The following is a 16,702-nucleotide window of genomic DNA, read 5'->3' as shown; positions in this document are numbered from 1 at the left end:
TTTGATGTTTACATATGTATTGTTAAAACTCAACAGTAATTGTAGGAATTGTTTAGAACACTATACCCATGAAGAGTTGGGGGGGGGGCATTTTATCTCAGACATTGCTTTGGATTGCCAGCACGTGGTGATAAGAGCAAGCAGACTAACTTAGTCATTTTCATTCTTGTTTGTAAATTTTCTACAGAAATGCACATCTCATTGCTTGCATCCGGGGCTGACCCCTCCCTCTCCCACCTTTGGTCTACCCCTGGGTGGTGGATATCTGTATGTTGGCAGTGATCCAGGAGCAAAAGGAAAATGGATGGTGCCGAAGACAGAGAGAGAGAGAGAGAGAGAGAGAGAGAGAGAGAGAAAATTGCTAGGATCATATCCCTGAGTAGACAGGGGCTGGGTTCTGAGGTGTCAGGGAGGGGCTGATTTGGATAAGGGCATGCACAGTTCGCCCATTGCAATAGGAGGGAAGGCAGAGTCTATGGGTACAGATGCGAGCGGGCCTCTTATTTTTTAGTTTCTTTTCCAGAAATGGAATTTCATTCAGAAGCTTTTCACCCTCCCACAGAGGGTGGGTGTCTCTGACTCCCTTTAAGGGCCCTTTAGGAGGGACTTTAATTTATTTTCTGAAGAGTTGGGTTGTGTATCTCAGTTTATGCGTTCTTTACTGGTAGTAAGGCTTGGATATCAACTATACTGTCCCAAGTGGGGAAATTCGTGTGATTTTGGAATTGAAGATTATTAACCCCCCTAACAGAACAGTTGTTCTGATTGGGGAAACCCAGTTGGGAACACTGTAGAATTTACTCTTTTTCTGCTGCCCGTCTCTGAGAGAGACGCTGGGGGTCTGTGAGTGGCTGTGTGGGGGTGGGAGATGGCGTTGGCAGCCACGCTTGGCCTTTCTGTGGGGCTTTATTTTGATATTTTCACACTGTTCAGACAGAATTCCACCCAAAGGTCCTCAAGTGCCATGAAAAGGACAAGGAAAGAGCATCTTTGAACAGTGGCATTGTTAAATGCCAAGAGCCTGCCTCTCCAGTGGATAATTTTTGAGACCTTCTGAAACACTTTTCAAAGGCTTTGCTAAGTACTCATTGTGGAAAAGGACAAATTCTATATTAAACTCACACTGGGACCAGAAGTGGCCTTGGGTAAAATTGTGAACAAGATGATGTTTGTCGCCCTCTTTTTATTGCCCTTTCCCTGTCAGTGCATTTCCACCCCCTTCCGGTAAACTTGCTGAAGTCTCTTGGGGTCTTCCTCCTCTCTCCCTCTTTACCTTCTGTGACTGAGCACCGGGAAAGGATACACATCAGTAACTTTGATCTCGTTCTTCCCACAGACACGACCTCTGCTGCAGGCTTTGCTTTGCTTTGCTTTGCTTTGCTTTCTTTCTTTCTTTCTTTTTTTTTTTTTTTTAAAGATTTTATTTATTTATTTGAGAGCAGGAGAGAGAGAGAGCACAAGCAGGGGGAGGGGCAGAGGGAGAAGCAGGCTCCCCGCTGAGCAGGGAGCCCGACTGTTGGGGCTCGATCCCAGGACTCTGGGATCACAGCCTGAGCTGAAGGCAGATGTTTTACCAACTAAGCCACCCAGGCGCCCCAATTCTTCCTTCCCCCACAGACTTGTTACTGCTCTTCTGCTTCTAGTAGCTGTCCTCCCGTCCAGGCTCCACGCTGCAGTCAGTGGGGAGCGCCCGATCTGACACTGACCAGCCAAGCTTAGCTTTGCCTCAGCTTGGCTTATTCTCTGTCCTCTGGCCAAACTGACCTGCTCTCATTTCCTCAAAACCCACCATGTCCTCCCTCACGAAGTACTCTCCCTTTATCCCTTCCTTTATCCCTGGCTCGTTCCACTGTCTAAGTTGAGGGGTCCTGCTCCAGGAAGCCTTCCTGATTCTCCCTGTTCAAATTAGGTGCTCCTCATGAGTAATTTTTCGTACTAATCTCATTACATTGTAATTGCTTGCATATTTTTCTTTCCTCTCTCCCCGTCTGGGATTTTGATTGGGGTGACTCTGCCCACAGTAATTTCCCATTTTCTGGGAAGAAGCCCAAAGACAGGGGTGGTGGTAGGTGATGGTTGTATCAGTGTTAATGCTATGGTGTCGATCCCTTAGCCAGAGTTTACGACCTCTATGTCGAATAAAAAATATTGAATGAATGAATGGAGATATCACTACTTCTCCTATGGATAGTTCATTTTGGTCCCTATTTTTTTCCGCTACAAATAAGATAGAAATTCTGTTTTATAGCAGTTTAATGATAAAATCAAATCAATAACATTTAATGAATGTTTTCTGCAGTGGAAGTACTATGTTAGGAACTCAGGGGGCATATAAGCATAATAATACACAGCTTCAGTCCTCAAGAAATTAAAAATCTATCACACTTACAAATATACTTTTTCATAATAAACACATATATCTTCAAGGAGTTGAAAAAGTGTTTGTTTTAAAATTTGATTTAATCTTATTTTTAAAAGCCGCTGAAAGTTAAGAGGAAGCACCTTTAGGCTTTAACATCTACTCTGTGCCAGGGGTCGTGTTTTCTCATTTAATACCCAACATCCAATAAAGTGGTATTTTTGGGTGTGAAATGAGTGTATCTGTCTTTTGTTAAACATATTTTGGAACCGTTTGGTAGCTTCAGAAGGCTTTTTTCCTGCATCTGAAACAACACCAGGCACTTAATTTCCTGGACCTGCCCCACAAGGATAAAATGCAATTCTAAGTTAAAATGAAGAGTTACTGTTCGGTGGGTACAGAGTTTCAGTTTTGCAGTATGAAAAGACTTAGAGAGATGGACGGTGGCGATGGTTGCACAACAATGTGGATGGACTTCATGCTACTGAACTGTGTACTTAAAAATGGTTAAGATGGGAGACGCCCAGGGGACTCAGTCAGTTAAGTGTACGACTTTTGGTTTTGGCTCAGGTCATGATCTCAGGGTTGCATGATCAAGCCCCACGTCGGGCTCTGCGCTCAGTGGGGAATCTGCTTGAGATTCTCCCCCTCTGCGCCACACCCCCACTCATTCACCTGAGCTCTCTCTCTCTCTCCTTCTCTAAAATAAATAAATAAAATCTTTGAAAAAATGGTTAAGATGGCAAATTTTATGGTATGTGTGTTTTACCATAATTAAAAAAAATTAGATCCACCCTAGAGAAGAGAGCCTCCCCTGATTCCTTGATCCCTTGTAACAGTTTTCTTGATGACTAGGTCTCATAAAATTCACCGGTTTTAAGTGTACAATTCAAAGATTTTTAGTGCATTCACAGCATTGTATAACCATCACCCACAATCAATTTTAGAACATTTCCATCTCCCCCCAAAACTTCCTTGAGCCCATCTTCCGTCACTTCTCTTTTTCTTTTTTAAAGATTTTATTTCTTTATTTGAAAGAGAGAGAGAGCACAAGTGGGGGGTGGGCGGGGAGAGGGAGAAGCGGACTCCCTGCTGAGCTCGGAGCCCAACATAGGGCTCAATCCCAGGACCACGAGATCATGACCTGAGCCAAAGGCAGACGCTTAACCGACTGACCACCCAGGCGTCCCTTCAGTCACTTCCTATTTTCATCCCAGCCCCAGGCAACCGCTAATCTAATTTCTGTCTCTGTATATTTGCTTTTTCTGGACATTTCACATAAATAGATTTGAACAATATAAGTTTTTTGTCTCTGGCTTCTTTAACTTAGTATCACGTTTTTGAGGCTTATCGATATTGTGTATCTATGTTCATACAGGTTCATGCACATATCAGTGCTTCATTCCTTTTTATTGTCAAATAGTATTCCATTGTATGGCTATACCACATTTTATCTTCCTATTTCTCATTTGATGGGCATTTGGGTTTTCCCCACTTTTTTGCTATTATCAACAGTGCTGCTATGAACATTCATGTATCAGTGTTTGTGTGGACATGTTTTCATTTCTCTAGAGTATGAGTGGAATGGCTGGGTCATGTGGTAAATTTATATTTAACTTTTCAAGAAACTGCCAAGCTGTTTTCCAAAGTAGCTACACCATTTACACTTCTTCACGTTCTTGCCAACGCTAGTCTGTGCCTATCTTTTTCTGTTTCTTCCCTCCGTTTTTTATTTCTCTTTTCTTTTCCTGCCTTCCTGTTGGTTACTTGTGCATTTTTTTTTTTTTAGAATTCCATTTTGATTTGTCTGTAGTATTTTTGAATGTATTTCTTTGTGTAGCTTTTGTTAGTGGTTGCTCTGGGTATTACATTATACATACATAACTTATCCGTCAACATTTTTCCAGTTCCAGTGAATTGAAGAAAACTTATCTTCCTCTATCCTCCTCCATTGATAATAGAATTTGAGAACAGTATGAGGCAATGTTATAATTTTTGCCTCAACTGTCAAACACACTCAAAAAGCCCAGAGAAGGAAGTCTATTACATTTAACCATTTTTACTTTTCTTTTTCTTTCTTCCTCCCTCCCTCCTTTCTTTCTTTTCTTTTTCTTTCTTTCTTTTTCTTTCTTTCTTTTTCTTTCTTTCTTTCTTTCTTTCTTTCTTTTTCTTTCTTTCTTTCTCTTTCTTTCTCTCTCTCTCTCTTCCTTCCTTCCTTCCCTCCTTCCTTCCTTATATTCTTCCTTTTATCATTTCCTTTCTATTTCAAGAACTTCCTTTAACCATTCTTTTAGGGTAGTTTTGCTGGTGATAAATAATCTTAGTTTCTTTTCATTTGAGAATATTTTGATTTTTTCTTTTTTCCCTGAATGATGTTATCACTGCATTTGGGATAGTGAGTTAATAGTTCTCTCAGCCCACTTTCTTCTGGCCTTTATGATTCCTGACCAGAAAGACACTTATATTTCAATTTGTCTGTTTTTCTCTTTGTTGTTCAAATTGGGCTATCATTCTATTTTCAAGTTCATTGATCCTTTCCTTTGTCCTCTCTATTCTGCTGCTGAGTCTTGGATTGGTTTCCTAGGACTGCCATAACAGACTCCTATGAACTGAGAAACTTGAAATAACAGGAATGAATTGTCCTAGTTTGAAGTTTAGCTAGAAGTTTGAAATCAGGGTGTTGACAGAGCCATACTCCCTCTGAAACCTGTATGGGAGAACTTCTTCCTTGCTTTTTCTAGCTTCTGGTGTTTGCTGACAATCTTTGGTGTTCCTAGTTTATAGGTGCATCCCTCCACTATCGGCCTCGGTTGTCATGTGACTGTTTTCTTTCTGTGTGTCTTTGTCCTTCTCTTAAAAGGATATCTGTTAAAGGATCTTAAGCCATCTGCGATGACTCTATTTCCAAATAAGGTCACATTCTGAGTTACTGGGGTTTGGACTTCCACATACCCTTTTGGGAGATATAATTAACCCATAACAAGCCCATCCATAGAATTTTTTATTTTGGTTATTCTATTTTTTGGTCATAAAATTCCGTTTGGTTCTTCTTTATATCTTCTATTTCTTTGTGCAGACTTTCCATGTTTTCGTTTTGTGAAATTCATTTCATTTCATTTCAAAGTGGTCATTAAATTGCTTGCTTAATTGCCCATCAAAACAGTTTTAGGAAGACTGCTTTAAAATCCTTGTCAGAAAATTCCAACACCTTAGTCATCTCTATGTTGGTGTCTCCTGATTGTCTTTTCTCATTCAAGTTGAGATTTTCCTGGTTCTTGGTAAGACAGATGATTTTCAGTTGCTTGCTGGACATTTTGGTTATTATGAGACCGAATCTTCTTTAAATTTGTTTTGGCAGGTCTCCTAGGACACCGGGTCAGTGGGGCAAGGTGAGAGTGCCATCTTGCTACTGCCAGGTGGAGGGGAAGGGCCCGGTCTCCTCTCAGCCTCTGTGGACACCCCAGGGGAGGGAGGAGCTCTCATTACTGTTGGGTCAGGGAGAAGCTCAGGCTCCCCCCCAGGCTACCACTGACATCACCCTGGCTGAGACAGGGAGCGGTGCCTTGCTGCTCCTTCTCACTGGGCCTCCACGGGTGCTGCAAGGGGCAGGTCCCACTATTGCCAACAGAACCTTCTCTGACACAACCCCAGTGGGTGATGGGGATGGCTCATTGTAGCAGGGTGGCCTGCAAGTCCCAGCGTCCCATGGGGTCTCCAGTGACATTGTGGGAATGGCTGTACCTCATTACCTGTGGGCAAGAGTGGAAGTCTAAACTCCTTCCTTTGCCTTCGCTGACAGGGGTGGGGTGGAACCAATCTTTTCTATGTGTTTGACTGCAGTGTTGTTTAAGAATTTTCTGTCTTGTTGCCCCTTTCCTGGTCCTTTGGCTAGAAAGAGAAGGGTCTTGTGCTTTTTTTGTCTGTGACCTTTGGTATTTCTGGTTTGCTCACTTCACCAGCACCCAGTTTAGGATACATGAGGCAAAAAGAAAGCCAGGGAATTCATTACTGTGCCATTCTCTGGGTTGTAAAGTCCCTAACTGGGCTGGGCCCTTCTCTCTACCATTCAGGGTCTTATGTTTGTTTTATATATAAAATCCAGAGGGTTTTTTTTTTTTTAAGCTATATTTAGCAGGAGGAATAGGAAGAAGTATGTCTACTCCATGTTTTCCCTGCCTCTCCTGATATTTGAAGCACCTAAGGAAACAATATAGAATATTCAAGATGCTGCCATTTACCTCTTATAAAATGAGACAAATTAGGTAAGAAGAAAAGTACAGTTATTGTGGGAAGAAAGCTAGTTTGTTCTAACCAAATCATAGCCTTAAGTTCAGCTTTATTCGTCTTTATTTCTATCTTCTCTAAGTAGAAATTTAGGTTGGAAAATTCACTGGAGACAATGGATATTATCCTTGCTAATATTTCATGTTCATGTATGATTATACACATTGTGATTTAAAGAATGAAAATGGAATCATTTGTTAGCTAGGAAATTACTGAATCCTTATCAGACCCTGATGAGAATGTTGAAAAAGTAGCCATGGGGAAAATTGTGTTTGAAGTCATCCTCCACACTTTCAGTGAGTTAATTATAATCACTAATTTTCATACGTACATAATGTATACATCTCTTTAATAGTAAAATATTTTGAAAGAGGCAGTAATGTGATCATTAAGAGTGTTCCACCAGGTGATAAGGTCACCAGTTGGCCATAGCATTGTGAAACAGTCATTTTAACTGAAATCCTGTTGGAGTGGGAAGGGGAAATTCATCATGGTGAAGCAATATCTGATGTTCAAATAATGTAAGTTGATTTTGGATTACAAAATGGAAAATGTTACAAAAGTACAGAATGTAAATAAATCAGAACTACCAACATTGTAACCATTTCAAAGTTACAAGGTGAGGCAGAGATTATCTGCATTTTCATTTCCTGGAAGATGTGAAGGATGAAACAGGCAGAGAAACACAATACTGCTGAGTTTAGTGCAGTGGTTGCAAAATGTTCAGAAACTAATTATGAATATTTGCTCCCTCAAGCCATATAATTCATAGACTAACTTGTATTTTTCATTATGGATTAAATATATAATTTAGAGTCTATACAGTTACTGAAATGCCCTGAATTTGACTGTAGAATTTAATATATAAAAGGTAATGGTCTGTCTCTAAAATACCTTTTGTAAAAAAAACATTCAGAGAAAGGATTTCGCAGATCTGGCCTTTTCTCACAATAAGCAAAGTGAAATTGTTTCTTTACTCATGTAGTAGTATCACTGAGACCTCCAGGCAAAAATAATGAGAATATACAGAATACAAAGAAATTAATCCAATTATTAGATTTGTTTAAATGTCGCAAAACTGGCGTGTGTTATAAATGAAATATTATATATTATAGTCTGTAAACAAAGCACCGGAAAATGAAAAGCTGATGCTCTGAATTGTGATGGGCAGCTAGGGAAGAGCTTTGTGCTTCGCTGCAGGTGTAATTTCAAAGAACTGAGTGCTCAAGGAAGGACCAAGGCCTCAGCATTCCTTTTTTATTTTCTATTTACTAACATAAAAAATAGTCACTGAAGATTGCCTCACTGAAGCTTGGGGATCTTGAAATTTCAATTTTAGCATCAAAAGTGTCTTGTGTATGCAACACACTGCCCTGATGGGTTTGAAAAATTGACGAAAGAAATATGACCATCACATGACTATAAGAGTTTGCTCGTTTGATGATAACCTGGGATCAATGCCACCAAATATCAGTCTTTAAAGATTCTTTTACATACTTTTCAAATGCTTTTATGATTGATGAGGGTATTCAAAAAACTTTAAACGCTGAGATTACAATGAGGGAAAACAAAACCTTCGCTAGTCACAATCCAGTCAGACAATGGGTCCTGTATTAGTTATCTCATGCTGTGTAACAAATTATCCCCAAATTTAAGCTTAAATTGGCATGCATTTATTATCTCACACAGTTTCTCAGGATTGACAATCATGAAATGCCTAGAGGGTGGTTCTAGTTTAAGGTCTCTCAAAGGAATGCAGCCGAGCTGTCAATCGGGGCTGCAATAAATAATCTGATCACCCAAAGGGGGAAGGATCGATTTCCAAGCTTACTCGTGTAGTTGTCTACAGACTTCTGATCTTTGCTGGCCATGGGCCCGAGTCTCAGTGCCTTGTCACACAGGCCTCTCCACACGCTACCTGAGTGCCTGAGTGTCCTCACAACATGACCTCTGTTGTCTCCCAAAGTGAGTGATCTGAAGGAATCTCAAGGAAGGAAGCCACAGTCAGTTTTAACCTCATTTAAGAAGTGATACAACATCACTTCTGCTTTATTCTATTGGCCATCCAGACAAACCATAGTACAATGTGGGAGGGGACAACACAAGGTTGTGAATGCCAGGAGGTGAGGATCATTGTGGGTCATCTTGGATGGTGGCAACCACAGGTCCAGAGCAGACATACAACTTGGATTCACCTAGATTTCACCTAGAGGTTAAAGTATACCTCCTCTAAAAGCCATTGTTTATTATTGGGGAAAAATTACATCTGAGTCTACTGGTGACCATTCAGACAGACAACAAGGGGCAAATGGAAAGCTGCTGACATTTCTCTGCCAAGGTTCCATAACCTCTCTGTGCCCTGAGTCTACTAAGTATACAAAAGCATTAACAATTCAACTCTAAGTCACACTTTTTATGGGGACTAAGGGCCAAATTTAGTTTCAAAAATATGTATGATCTATAGTATAGCCTTGAGAAAGGTAAAATATATAAAGAAGTAATATAAAAACAATGCGCTGTTAGGTGATTACCAATCATATGCATGTAAGAATAAGGTCTTAAAACTTGACTATGAAAAGTTAGAAAACAAGAGACCTTTCAGGTTTCTTATTTCTCAGCTTGAATAATTTAATTGGATTTTATAATATCAGTAGAAATCAATGACTGCTTTTCTATTTTGGGTGACAGATAAGTCATTTTGAATACTTCTGGTAGTAAATTGCCAGGTAGAGGTACAATCATTAAAAGTTACTATATAAAATTCTTGGCATTTTGTAAAGGAAATCTCAGATGGTTTTTAATTTCAGAGTCTACTAAAGGGTTTCATATAAATCAGCTGCTTGAAACTCACAAATCATAAGGTACCTGACCCAGGCAAAGCAAATACAGAGTGGTAGGGCATAAAGAGCTCTAATGAATTTATACATACAAATAAATAAACAGCCAATTTTTTTTTTTTAAAGATTTTATTTATTTATTTGACAGAGAGAGAGACAGCGAGAGAGGGAACACAAGCAGGGGGAGTGGGAAGGGAGAAGCAGGCTTCCCGCCGAGCAGGGAGCCCGATGCGGGGCTGGATCCCAGCACCCTGGGATCATGACCTGAGCCAAAGGCAGACGCTTAACGACTGAGCCACCCAGGTGCCCCCAGCCAATTTTAAACTTAATATGATTTTTAAATCATTAAATAACGTAGCCATCTGGTTAAGTCAGGACCTATCTGCAGACTAGAAAGGCTATTTAAAAGGCAGAGTAGTGACAATAGATGACTTTTTCTTAAGACTCCACATTATCTATGCTTAGATTTACTCTCAGTCCTAGTCAAGGTGTGCTCCTAAATGCTCTACCTTTCAGGGGGGAAGCGAATTATTGCAGGTCAAGAGATGGTGATTTTTACCTGAGGAGGAAAAGGAGTCTGGGTAGTGCCTGGTGCTGACTTTATTTTAGCAGTCGTTCTCCACCTAAGCTTCATAATAGAATCAGAGTCTCTGCGGCGAGACTCAGGTGCCAAATGTTTATTAAACTCTCCAGGTGATTTCACTGGAAGGCCAAAGCTGAGAATCTTTGTCTTGGGACGGTGAATCTCATTTCAGCGACCATCAGAATCATCTGGAGAGCATGCTGAAATTACAGAATGCTGGGCCCCATCCCTAGAGCTTCTGATTAGGTAGGTCTGGGGTTGGCCCAATAATTTGCATTTTTAACAGGTTCCCAGATGATGCTGATTTGCTGTCCTACACTTGGAGAATCAATCACAGACGAGTTTGGCTTTTGTTATATTTTTACTGGAGTTCAGCCGTGCGCGGGGCGTAGTGGGAGGGGAGAAAATTGGTAGGAGAGGACAGAAGCCGCTAGTCTCCCCATTTCCCTGGCCCAACCCCCCTCCAAGCTGAAGGTGAACTGGAATCTACCACTGCATCGCGTCCCCCCTATTTTCTCAGTCTTTACTTTACAGACTGAGGAAATAAAGTTTCCTCAGGGGTCCGTTGAACGGTGCAAAGCTGTTTAGATCGCACTTGATCAGCCCAGTTTAGCTGGCTTCTTTGCTCATGCACACCAACCTCTTCCCTCTCTGCAGGGAGCCCTGCTCGGCCCACTAGCTTTCTCTCCTCCCCTGCCCCGCCCCCAGCGTCCCTGCGTAGTTGCGCAGGCAACGTGCAAGGCGTTCAAAGCGAGCGGCGAGGAGACCTCGCTCGGGCACCGCGTGTCGCGCAGGCGCGAGGGGAGAGGCGCCGGAGCCGCTGTCATGGCCTGCGTTAACCCGGTGGTAAGGAGGACCAGCCCGGCCCCTAGGCCTGTGCTCTGTGTGGAGGGAGGGCTGGTCCAGGTGTCACGGCAGCCCAGTGCTGCACACACATTTTCCCTCCTGGCCCTTCACAGCCTTTCAGAAACGCTCGCCTTAGTGGCCTCGGCTGTTCTCCTCCGCGTTGGAGGAAGCCGATGAGGACCAGTAGCAGCTGAGCGGGAAGTTGGGATCCGCCCGCTGGGGGAACCACGGCCTCGTCCGCGCAGTCCGCCCGCACTGAGGTGGTCTGGCGGAGGTGGTTAGAGCTGAAGCTCGCGTTAACCCTCCCAGTTTCCTGTGGGTTTAGAAAATTCCCGAGTTCAGTTGTACTCCCACTGTAATTCTTACTTTCGGCATGGCCTTTGTTGATTGGGAGCTATATTATTTACCTGAAGTAACAAGTGATGTGATACTTCGTGTGACCCCACGCATGTTTTTTGAGTTCTCTCCTACCCCCATTTCCCCATCCTGAATGCCTAAGTATACAATTGGAATTAAACACAAACCTTGATCTCCTACCTTTACAGTGAGAATTGACAGGCTAAAATGGCACTTGTGAAACGCTCTATCAATTTTAAAAAGCTGAATTAAAGAGAAAAACGAGGAGTCACCTTTATTTTCAGTTCACCTGAACAAACTTCATATTTGGTGAAAGGCAGTGGGCTTGTCCGGGTCTGTTATTTTATGGGTTCCAGGTACACGTATGCAGCATAAAAGGGTCCATTTTTAGAGACACGTTATTTCAATGTGTATCCATTTTTTGATAATGTATTTTAAGATATGTAAAATACTCAGGCTTGAATATAATTTTACTCTGTGTACCCTTTTGTCTGATGGTGAACTTTATGGAGGGCTGTGTGTGTTTTCTTTTAAAAAAGAAGAGGTTAAAATGTACTTCCTGGACTATACATAGTTCTAATGAAGGTAACAGGGAAAGGGTATAAAGTCTAACCTTAGTTCCAGAAGAGAAAGTATGTTCAATACCTATTTTGCTTTTGAAAAATTGTGTTCTAATGGTTTATTTTTGACAGCTGCTTTTATACTCAGGGTGGATCTTAAGGAAGTTTTTAGCCCTAGGAGTTTTTTCCTCTTGCTGTAAATGTGATCCAGCTAGCTGGGATGAACACTGAAGTAGCACTTTAGTATGCCTTTCAGGGTAAACTGAGAAGAAGCAACTAATCTAGGGCACTTAATCTTAATGGATAGGACTGTGAATAACGTGTTACTGATTGGCCTATTCAGAAGCTTACCCGGGATCTTTAGAGGGATTCGTTTTAAGCCTAACTACTCTTGGTGTGAGCAGGAGTATTTAGAGTGTTTACTGGGTAGTATGAAAGAGCAGTCCTAGAATGCCACAGTTTTTATTGCCAAATCTTGTGGAAGGGTATGGTTCATTGATGTTCTGTTTACGTTCTGTTAGGAATCCATTTTGGTGCAGTAGTACTTCTGCTTGACAGTGGTTCACAATAGTTTTTGGACTACCTGTATTTTGGAAGGGGGATAGTCTTTGGTTACTCTATTGTAAGTGCTTGTCTCAATCTTATGGCTTGCAACTTAGTCACATATGTGGAAGTAATATAGTGAGCTCTAAAAACTCCTTTGGCCTCTTTGAGAAAAAAGTAAGTTGAAGACAGTAGGTTCGTTTCCACCTGCCTTAAATGAATTTATTCTAAGCGAAATAAGTCAATCAGAGAGAGACAATTATCATATGATCTCACTCGTGGAATTTATGAAACAAAACAGAGGAGCAGAGGGGAAGAGAGGAAAAAATAAAACAAATGAAACCAGAGAGGGAGACAAACCAGAAGAGACTTGTAATCATAGGAAACAAACTGAGGGTTGCTGGAGGGGAGGGGTGGGGGATGGGGTAACTGGATGATGGACATTAAGGAGGGCATGTGATGTAATAAGCACTGGGTGTGATACGCAACTGATGAATCACTGACCTCTACCTATGAAACTAGTAATACATTATATGTTAGTTAATTGAATTTAAATAAAAAAATAAAAGGAGGGGGAAGTTAAATTCTTTTTTTTTTTTTTTTTTTTAAAGATTTTATTTATTTGACACAGAGAGAGACAGCGAGAGAGGGAACACAAGCAGGGGGAGTGGGAGAGGGAGAAGCAGGCTCCTCGCTGAGCAGGGAGCCTGATGTGGGGCTGATGCAGGGCTCAATCCCAGGACCCTGGGATCAGGACCTGAGCCAAAGGCAGATGCCCAATGACTGAGCCACCCAGGCGTCCCGGAAGCTTAAATTCTGACAGAAAAACCAAGTAACTGTAACCTACCATCTTGATGAATTATTATCTCATATTTGATTGTAGTTCTGTAAGTCAGCCTTGTAGATAGCCTGAGACTATGGGTCAGAATTTATGGACAGCTAAGACTATACTGGGAGTAGATTGCACTTAGTAAAAATCCTTATGGTGGTTTTTCTTTAAACCATAAGAAAGTATACACTGTATGTACACTGAATACATTCAAGCTTGAGAGTTTAAAATGTTAACAATTGCTTTTTTGTAGCCTAAACTCTACAGATCTGTAATTGAAGATGTAATTGAAGGAGTGCGGGATCTATTTGCTGAAGAAGGTATAGAGGAACAAGTTTTAAAAGACTTGAAGCAGGTTTGTAGACAATACAAGTTGCCCTTTCTGTTTTTTCTTCTTAAAAAACTGATAAATTACAGTTTTAACCCCTTAATTATAGTTTAATGTTTACCCATTCATTGTGCCATCAGCTGACATTTTATTTTAAAGTTAAAGACGTAGATATCCCATTTTTTTTTTTTTTAACAAACATTTTTTTCTCCACAGCTTTGGGAAACAAAGGTTTTGCAGTCTAAAGCAACGGAGGACTTCTTCAGAAATAGCGTCCATTCACCTGTGTTCACCCTTCAATTGCCAAACAGCTTGCACCAAACATTGCAGTCATCAACAGGTTGGATATAGCTAGTAAATTAGTACTATTTTGGTCTTCAGAACAAATTCTCATTTGGTGATGGCTTTATATTAGGCTAATGTTCTTAAGGTGAGAGGGCTTGGACCTCAAAACCATTACTATTAAATGAACACAGAATAAGCCATCATCCCATAATTATTGGCGACAAAATTAGGTTATTCAAGCTAGCTTTTCAAAATACTAAAGTCCACAAGGATGACCAAGTGTTACTTCAGAGGAACAAGTTACATTGTTTGTGCTATTGGGAGTACCCACTAGTTATTTCAGAGAATTTGATTGGGTTGAGTCAAGGAGTAACCCAGCCACCTAGCTGAAAAAGCAGAGGGAAAGATGGGTGGTTGCATGCTTGTGCATTCTTTATCTTTCTCTTGCTTGTTGTATATATTATAAATCTGCTATTGTATTGGAAGCAAAATGGAGAGTTAACAAGAATATGGAGATTATTCAGGCTACTTCATGGTTTGGATATTATATAATGATGGCTAGAAATTAACCCTGTGTACTTTTCTTCATTTCTTGGACTTGAAACTTCTGCTTTTGAGGGAAATAATTTTCCATATTATGTGTATCAATTTAAACTGGAAAAAAGTGGCTAAGAAAAAAAAATGATACTGTGCTATCTTTCTAGTGTTTATTCCTTCTTTTCTGATTCTTACAATTTTTATGCTATCCTAATGTGTGTGTGTGTGTGTGTGTGTGTGTGTATGTCTGTCTACATCCAGCACACACACACATAGGTTTTATTTGGTTTAGTTGAAGTAGATTAATGTCTGCCAGAAGTGAGGGTAGATTTTGGATTAGATTTTGGATTGGATTGTCAGTAATAACTAGACTGTTCATTGCACACTTGGGAAAATTGAAAGGAAAATCACATGGGCCAAGGTGAAGAGAAAATAGTAAGGAGGCTAGTATCTTGTTTATTACAAAAGAAGAGAATTTAAGTGTGGCAGCAATTATAACTTAAGAAATAAGTTAACAATGAATATTGAATTACCAGACTTAACTTTTATCTAATGTTAACGCTTATAAAGTATAACTTTGCTCTATAAGAATTAGCCATAGCAGTTTTAATTACTAAGTTGACACACTGAAACATTTTACATCAGTTTCTAGAGTTTTGGTTATGCTTTTGTTTTGTTTTGTTTTGTTTTTTAATTTTTTATTGTTATGTTAATCCCCATACATTACATCATTAGTTTTAGATATAGTGTTCCATGATTCATTGTTTGTTATGCTTTTGTTTTTAACTTAACTATTTTATTAGGTCATCCCTTTTATTTCTCTATTTAAATAACATTTTTTCTTTATTGAAGAACTTTAAAGAATTTTTTTTTTTTTTTAAATCTTGGAGTGACTTGGAGGGTGGCCAGTGTGGAGGAATGAAAGACTAGACTGTTTTTTATCAAAAGCAGTTAACACTTCTCAGGTTGTCATTCAAAATTGCAGTACTTGATTTTGCCGCAAGATGGTAATATTACCAGTGATTTAAATCACAAAATAGTCTTGCAACTAATATGTCTAGCTGGCTTTCATTCTGTACTGTATTCTTATTTTCTTTCTTGGAAGTTAGAATAATAGAAATAATTACATTTAAACAAGACAGTTTTTATTCTTTTCTACATCATTTATAATGAAAAGGTTTAGGAAGGCAGTACATGTATCCTTTAAAAACACATTACAGGCCTTGTTTTTATCCCTCTTCATTTCTAGGTTCCCTATAATAAGATTCTTGAAGTAAATAGCCTCATAAAATTGAAGTACTTCTTAATTATATCTTCTCATTGTAGGCTTTTGAAAGCCTGATTAAAATAACCTAAACTAACTTACTTCTACAGCCTTTTTATCTCCTGATAACAAGTTCAAATTAAATCTACAGTGGAGTAAGTTATTTGCCTTTGTTCTATCTTTAAAGCTTTTGCCCTGTCATATTTTCTTTGACTCTATTATCCATTTGCTTAATCATTTCCTGTATCTTCAGTTGTCAACTTTTTTTTTTTTTGGTCTCAGGACCCCTTTACACTCTTAAAACTTGAGGACCTTGAAGAGCTTTCTTTTATGTGGGTTGTTAAGTATCTATCATATTAGAGATTAAAGCTGAGAAATTTAAAAAATGTTTTATAAATTCAAAAAATTCATTATATGTTAACATAATAACATATCTTTGTTAAAAGTAACTATTTTCCAGGGGCGCCTGGGTGGCTCAGTCATTAGGCGTCTGCCTTCGGCTCAGGTCATGATCCCGGGGTCCTGGGATCGAGCCCTGCATCAGGCTCCCTGGTTGGCGGGAAGCCTGCTTCTCCCTCTCCCACTCGCCCTGCTTGTGTTCCCTCTCTCGCTGTGTCTTTCTCTGTCAAAAAAAAAAAAAAAAAAGTGTTTCCCAGAACAAAAAGTATTTAATGAGAGGAGTGGCATTGTTTTTCTTTTCTGTAAATCTTTTTAATGTCTGGCTTAATACAAGGCAGCTGGATTCTCATATCTATTTCTAAATTCAATCTGTTGTGATATGTAGTTTTGGCTAAAGTATATGAAGAAAATCTAGCCTTCCACGGGTGTATAATTGGAAAAAGAGGGGTATTTTAATAGCAATTTCAGGTAACTTGATACTATACTAAAACTCAACAAGTGGTAGTTTCTGAGAGCTTAGTTACAAGGTGGAATCTGAAACTTAATCAGTGGACTTTTTGTAATGTTAAAGTTCACTGGTGTGTCTTGCACTTTGAAGGACTCCTTAACCTGTGTGTGATTTTGTAACATACGTTAGTTATTTGGAAAATATTGTTTCACTCAGTTACGCACTTGACACTTTCATTTTACA

The 16,702-nt window shown here is 39.9% G+C and overlaps 1 protein-coding gene across 2 annotated transcripts in view; it reads left to right on the top strand.

Annotated features, from left to right (window-relative positions):
* STON1 (stonin 1) overlaps nucleotides 1-16,702 on the top strand; it is a 114,469-nt gene that overhangs the window by 53,735 nt on the left and 44,032 nt on the right. Inside the window, exons 1-3 of one of the 2 annotated variants that reach the window (XM_032411011.1) lie at nucleotides 10,884-10,909; nucleotides 13,452-13,553; nucleotides 13,743-13,866. In XM_032411011.1, coding sequence (XP_032266902.1) covers nucleotides 10,889-10,909; nucleotides 13,452-13,553; nucleotides 13,743-13,866 — 247 coding nt within the window. In that variant the 5' untranslated portion in view covers nucleotides 10,884-10,888. Of the gene's footprint in view, nucleotides 1-10,883; nucleotides 10,910-13,451; nucleotides 13,554-13,742; nucleotides 13,867-16,702 lie in introns of those variants that run through there. The other variant, XM_032411012.1, reaches the window with a different exon arrangement.

Source organism: Phoca vitulina, unplaced genomic scaffold (genome assembly GCF_004348235.1).
Source record: "Phoca vitulina isolate PV1807 unplaced genomic scaffold, GSC_HSeal_1.0 scaffold12, whole genome shotgun sequence".
Classification (NCBI taxonomy): Eukaryota; Metazoa; Chordata; class Mammalia; order Carnivora; family Phocidae; genus Phoca; species Phoca vitulina.
Note: the sequence above shows the minus strand (reverse complement) of the source record. Positions and strands in the feature narration are given on the sequence as shown.